The 7,119-nt window shown below is 37.7% G+C and overlaps 1 protein-coding gene across 1 annotated transcript; it reads left to right on the forward strand.

The window, feature by feature from the left end:
* Window positions 1-139: 139 nt before the first annotated feature.
* On the forward strand, window positions 140-3,033 carry LOC117982570 (uncharacterized). The gene is given in 7 exon segments (XM_069498688.1): window positions 140-896; window positions 899-999; window positions 1,001-1,067; window positions 1,070-1,173; window positions 1,364-1,373; window positions 1,861-1,910; window positions 2,965-3,033. Coding segments are annotated over 7 exon segments (1,158 nt in total).
* Window positions 3,034-7,119: the final 4,086 nt, after the last annotated feature.

Below are 7,119 nucleotides of genomic sequence, written 5' to 3' on the forward strand. Positions count from 1 at the left end.
AATTGTCACTTTATGGATACCAGTAGTAAGGCAATTTTCATAATGTAAACAGTTCATACTAAATTGTTTCATTACATTAAAACTTTAATAGATGTAGTGCCGTGAGCTTATCCAGAAGAGAACAGAACTCCGTGCTGAAATGTACAATTTAATTAAGAAATTGAATTTATTACAAAAGCCGAAACTGCAAGAAAACATTGTGGAAACAGCTTATTTTATACGATTCATAAGAAAATTAATCGGCGCGTCGGTGATAACGATAGAATGTACCCCTGAGAGTAGAGTTGTTCAAGCATTTACTTGGTTTGGTTTTATATCTTTTATTATTTGGTACACTTCATATTTCTATTGTATTTTCAAAATTAGTATGGAAGATCACACCATATTAAGGGCCCTTTACGATACGAGACTTCAACGATACGGCGACGACGTAGAGAGATTTACCGTCTGTGTTTTCATGTTGTACGCAATGTGGAAGGTGCCTTTTGACCTGAGCGGAAGCACTGAAGATGTCCAATTGATCATTGAAATAGATAAAGCTTTCCAAGCTTTGAACGAGCCGATGATTTATTCGAATAGCCTGCTTTTGGCCTTCTATTTATTTCTCATCCAAGCGTGTATCAGTGGGACCCGGATGTTTAGTGTATGGATGTCTCTTCGTGGTGGCACGAGCATGCCAGCGGAAAAACTATTTCATATGGTTTTCACAGATTCCATAATTTTCATTATAACAGCACAGTACTGCTCTTACCTTTTAATTTTGAAAAGGCGGTACAAATTTTTGAACAGGGCTCTTAATTCAATAAGATTACGTACCTCTTCAGAGTTTTTTAAATTTCGTTTACAACAACAGACTGTTCCAAATGCAATTTGTAATGTCAAAGATAAATATCTGTGTAAAAGATCAAGGCGTGTGGAAGAATATACGGTATGTTGTATGCAGCAACCGAGACTGCCAACGATAAATTCGGGCTCGTGATATTAATGATGATGTTTTTTGACGCTTTTGTTTACAATCTTATATCTTTATTATTTTATGGAGGCAACAGCGTCAGGTTTATTTCATGATCCGAGAAGTACATTAATTTCCTAATTTATGTTTTCTGGCAAATTGGATATGCCATTGCCGTTATGTGGGTTGGCATATATTTCAGCGAGAGAACTGTTAGAGAGGTAAGTGTCTTACTCTTTTTTTAATTTTTTTTATTGAACCACCAACAGAATATTCAAAAAAAACCGGCCAAGTGCGAGTCAGGCTCTCGCAACGAGGGTTTCCGTACATACAGTCGTATTTTTCAACATTTTTTTGCACGATAATTCAAAAATCTATGATGCATAATAAATAAATAAAAACCCTTTTTAGGATGCACCAGGTAAATAACTCTTTTCATATGCTACCCACGACTTTGATATAGTTTATCTTGCCTTAGAAACACTTTCAAAATACTAATTATTAGTTCATGGACCACAAAATTTTTTTTTTTTGTGATGTAACCACAAATTCACGGTTTTCAGATTTTTTCCCCAAAGGTCAGACTATTAAGAAATCTCCTACCTACCAAATTTCCATGATTCTAGGTCAACGGGATAGTACCCTGTAGGTTTCTTGACAGACAGACAGACAGACAAACAGACAGACAGACAACAAAGTGATCCTATAAGGGTTCCGTTTTTCCTTTTGAGGTATGGAACCCTAAAAATTACATTATTCAAATCCTACTTAACTTCACTTTTTAAGTCTATTCTAATTTCTAGAAGACAGTAGGTAATTAATTAATAATTATAAATAGATACGTATGCACCTACCTACTATAGAGATATATTTACTTTATACTTTTTCCAGGCTCTTGTTACCTCAAGTAATACATCAAATAATAAACAGTGATCTGGGTAGTACGATAGAAATGGAGGTAAATCTATTGTTTTTTTAATATTTTTTTAATTAAAAGGTACCATTTGGTACCAATTTTTGTAGGTAGATACCTTCCTATGTAATGCATAATTCTGCTTGTTTTAGGCAATTAATTTGTCTTTACAAATACTCCATCAAAGGCCTACTTTTACTGCGTATGGTTTGTTTAAGCTAGATAACGTGATGGTGTTGGAAGTAGTACATACCTATTATTTTATTTAAACGAGTACCTACATTACATATATACGCTACATATATAGCTTATAGTTATACGCTACCCTACCTACCTATAAAACCGGCCAACGCGAGTCAGACTCGCGCACAGAGGGTTTCTATGTCGTATTTTTTCGACATGTTTGCACGATAAACCAAAAAACTATTATGCATAAAAACAAATGAAAAACTGTTTTAAAATGGACAGGTTAAAGCCTATTCATATGATACCTCACTTAGTTATCTTACTTTAAAAATTGAAAATACTAATTATTTGTTCATAACACATTTAATTTTTTTTTTGTGATGTAACCACAAATTCACGGGTTTCAGATTAATTCCTTACTTGTGCTATAAGACGTACCCACCTACCAAATTCATGATTCTAGGTCACGGGAAGTACCCTATAGGTTTTCTTGACAGACACGACGGACAAGACAGACAAGACAACAAGTGATCCTCTAATGATTCCTTTTTTTTGAGGTACGGAACCCTAAAAATTAAAATTAAATTCCATACTATTACTTAATTATAAATGCGAAAGTGTGTGTCTGTCTGTCTGTTCTTTGCTAGCTTTTCACGGCCCATCTATTAAACCGATTTTGATGAGATTTGGTACGTACGTACTTTAGCTTGCATCTCGGTAAAGGCCGAAGGACATGGGCTACTTTCGATAGCGAAATATCAAAGAGTTTCCAGGGATTTTAAAAACCTAAATTTACGCGGACAAAATCGGGGGCAACGTCTAGCAATATAATTGTTTTATATATTAATCTTAAGTGGTAAAAAATGTTACTTAGGTACAAATAAGTTACCTACTTTAAGCTGTTCTGTTTCAGGGCGCTCGCTCCGTGACAACGTTTCTTGTGATCATACGACAATTCGTTACGGATAAAACATTAGAATAAGAAATCAGTGTGTTCGTTGTTTGTCCTTTAATCACGCCGCAGTGTAGGAACGGATCGACGCAATTTTTTGCACGGGTACTACAGTTAAAGAACTATAGAAGCATAAGTCAAACAAAGTTACGGGCATAATTATTCTTTTGATAAGTTTTAATTTTATCATTCTACCATAACATAATGTATGATAAATAGGTGTTATGTGTTGAAATAAGTACTTGGCCAGTAAAATCTAGATAGTTTCACAAAATAGGCGGTTCCTAATCTTTAAATATATAAAGGAAAAGGTGACTGACTGACTGACTGACTGATCGATCTATCAACGCACAGCTCAAACTACTGGACGGATCGGGCTGGAATCCGGGCATCCGCTAAGAAAGGATTTTTGATAATTCCACCCCTAAGAGCCCTCGCCCATGGCGACTTTTTGTAGCGATGCTGTCGCGCGTTTACTAAACACACGCCAGCATCACTACTAACGCGTGTTAGTCGGATTAGCAACGCGCTACTGCATCGCGACTGTATCGATGCAAACGCGCGACCGTGTTGGACGACATCGGGGAAAGAACGGAGGGAGGGGCGCGCATGAATAGAGAGCATGCATCAGTGCAACATTTTTTTCTCGTTTGCATCGAGACGGAAGCGCGACAGTATCGCGTTTGCATCGCGACTGAATCTAAGACCGTGGGCGAGGGCACACAGCTAGCGACCGCTTCGCGACTGTATCGATGCGGAAGCGCGACAGCATCGCTACTGTATCGCTACAAAAAGTCGCCGTGGGCGAGGGCTCTTAGAGGGTGAAATAGAGGTTTGAAATTGTAGTCCACGCGGATGAAGTCGCGAGGATAAGCTAGTTGTTAATATTTGTGGTGGCACGTAACGTGCTTGAAGATAGGTAGGTATAGATGCGAATTTAACTGCCGTTAATTTACTAGGGATGTACGTAAGTATACGTGTCACAAAGTTAATTGTCCAATTAACTAGGCAGGTAGGTGCCTACCTTCCTACAGTTAGCATGCAAGGATACTCTTCAAGAATTGTGATTTAGATATTGCGGCTGTTTCAGAATATAACATTTACGTATCTATTATTATTAATTATTCTAACTTTTTGTAAATTTGTTTGCGCTTGAGCCTTTGAAATCCTCGCTACGCTCAGGATTCAATACAAACTCTCGCGACAAAATTACAAGTTTGCAGCCTTGCATAACAAAATTCTATTATTTTGTTGCGAATTTTTTGTCACAAGTGGCGCCAAATCATTATCAATCGACTCGGGCCAGCGCTGATCGCGCGAATTAGCGATACAATGGATCTAGGTACACAAATACTAATAGTGAGAATTGAGAACATCCATCCAAATTCAGAACACATCGCTTGAAGCTACGTCATATTGTGTGGCCTCTGCTTTACAGCAACATAGAAAAGCAACTGTTTGCTGGAATAATATAGTTCTTAGTATAAGTACGTATAATTAAATATGACGTGAAAAACCTTAAGCCTGCATAGTTGACCCCCGTAGTTGAGTTGATTGTGGGTGACATATAATTAGCTTGTACTCCTATTTGATCTGAATATACATACCTACTTATATAAAATCCTGTAGTAGTATAATGATAATAATTAATTCCCGTCACGGAAGTTGGAATTAAGTTCCATTTGTGGTGCGGGGCGATTCAAACGCATATCTATAGTTCGCGACAGGTCGAGATGACTATCGGGGTATGAGGCGGGGGGATGCCCCGCACATCCGCATAGCGCCCGCCCTAGTCTGTGTGTTACCTTTTGACGGTAAACCGATCAACCGGTAAATCGATCTTGGTATAATTGGACATTTTGCACGATAAATCAAAAAATGCGTAAAAATAAATAAAAATGTGTTTTAGAAACTGCACTTTCATATTATGACTGCCCGCTTTGTATAGTAATCTATCTTTGAAAGTTGAAAATAATAATTATTTGTTCATGAACACATTTTAATTTTTTTTTGTGATGTAGCCTCAAATTGACGGTTTTCGGATTTAGTCGTTTACTTGTGCTATAAGACCTACCTACCTACCAAATTTCATGATTCTAGGTCAGCGGGAAGTACCCTATAGGTTTTCTTGACAGACACGACGGACAGACAACAAAGTGATCCTATAAGGGTTCCTTTTTCTTTTGAGGTACGAAACCCTAAAAATTAAATTAAATTCCATACTCTCACTTAATTATTATAAATGCGAAAGTGTGTCTGTCTGTCTGTTTGTTTGCTAGCTTTTCACGGCCCATCCATTAAACCGATTTTGATAAAATTTGGTACATAGATAGCTTTCATCGCGGGAAAGGCCGAAGGACTTAGGCTTCTTTTTATAGCGGAACATCAAAGAATTTCCACGGGATTTTGAGGACATCTACTTGGTACAGAGACAGCTTGCATCCTGGAGATCGACATAGACTGCATTTTATCCCGGAAGATTAAAGAGTTCCCACGGGGTTTTAAAACCTAAATCCACGCAGACGGAGTCGCGGGCATCATCTAGTGTCTAGTACAGACTAATTTAATATAGGTTATAGAGTCAAAGCTACGTAGGTACTTATAGTTGCATAATAAGATTACTGTAATCAAATGTGTAATTAACACTTTATAATTATACCAGAAGTAGGTACCTACCTATTTAAATAATTATTATGTAGGTATTATTTAGAATAGTGCTTGAAGTAATCTTTAAATCGAGATTTAAGAATCGAACCCGGGACCTATCACTTATAAGACCATAGCGCTCACCAATGCGCCAGAGAGGACGTCAAACCATTGGTCCTTTATAATTCTTGTTTTCGTCATAGCACGCAACATTTCAGCGCATGCATCTCAATTCCCAATCCCAGTTACTCGTTCGCATTGTCGATCGCATGCGATCATCTGAGGTTGCCCCATCCGAACTTAACTAGAGTAGGTTATAAGGAAAATGCTGCATTGTAAGACACAAAAATGCTTCATTGTGAATTGTAACACGTAATAAGGTGGTTAAAAAACCGGCCAAGTGCGAGTCAGACTCGCGCACCGAGGGTTCCGTACTCGCGTAATTTTTCGACATTTAGCACGATAAATCAAAAACTAAGTAGGTATTATGCTTAAAAATAAATGATAATCTGTTTTAGAAAAACAGATACAGCCGGGGGCGAGCTGTGACTTGTGAGTCAAAACGTAGGTATTCCTCGATTGTGTAGTGCCTATGCTTTTTTCGGGAGCATATACCTAACTTCAATAGATTTAGGCATGTCTAAAATTAATTGTCGATTTTTATTATAGAAGAGTAGGTAACTATTGATGTAGGAATAATCTACAAATTACCTTCACTCATTCCCAAAACGACTTTCGGACTTTCCTGACACAGCGCAGGAGTCGCGAGCCTAACGGTTTTAGTTTGCCTATCATGTCGCCGATTTTCGTGTAACTTTTTAGGCGTGGTTTTAAATTATAATAACTGTGCGTTAACCTACTTACCTAATAATAAATAAAATATCTGAGTAGATAGTAGGTACTTACCTAACGCTTTTATTGCTGACATTAATAGAAATTATATCTATAGGTAGGTACATATACCTATTTTGTTTAACTCTATACCGACTTGATGGGTCAATGGTCATTGACAAAGTAGGTAGGTATACCTGCAGGAAATAGGACCTTGCTCTTAGGGAAAACCAGACGCGAGTCAGTAAGTACCGTAATAAGATCTATTACATTGGACACCATGCTAACAACAATGATAAGAGGTGGATATACCTAATAGCTAGCATATCTAGAATGGAGTAGGTACCTACCGACATTTTGTCTCCTTCAATGTACAAGTAACGAGATCTAGGAAGGTATCGGACTGTTTTTATCTGACTAACAGACTACAGCGAAGCCAAAGGAAAGGTTATGATTTTAGCAGTCTAGGACTTAGGTTATCGATAAGACGTCCTGCCGGGGTCACACGGGCCTCTTCTTCGAACCTTTAAAGCCGTTAAGCTCGCTGAACATAATCCAAGCAACGGATCGACGTGATATTTTGCATGGATAGTTTAAGACCTGGAGAGTGACATAGGCTACTTTTCACCCCGAAAAATC

This window comes from Maniola hyperantus, chromosome 5, assembly GCF_902806685.2.
Source record: "Maniola hyperantus chromosome 5, iAphHyp1.2, whole genome shotgun sequence".
NCBI lineage: Eukaryota > Metazoa > Arthropoda > Insecta > Lepidoptera > Nymphalidae > Maniola > Maniola hyperantus.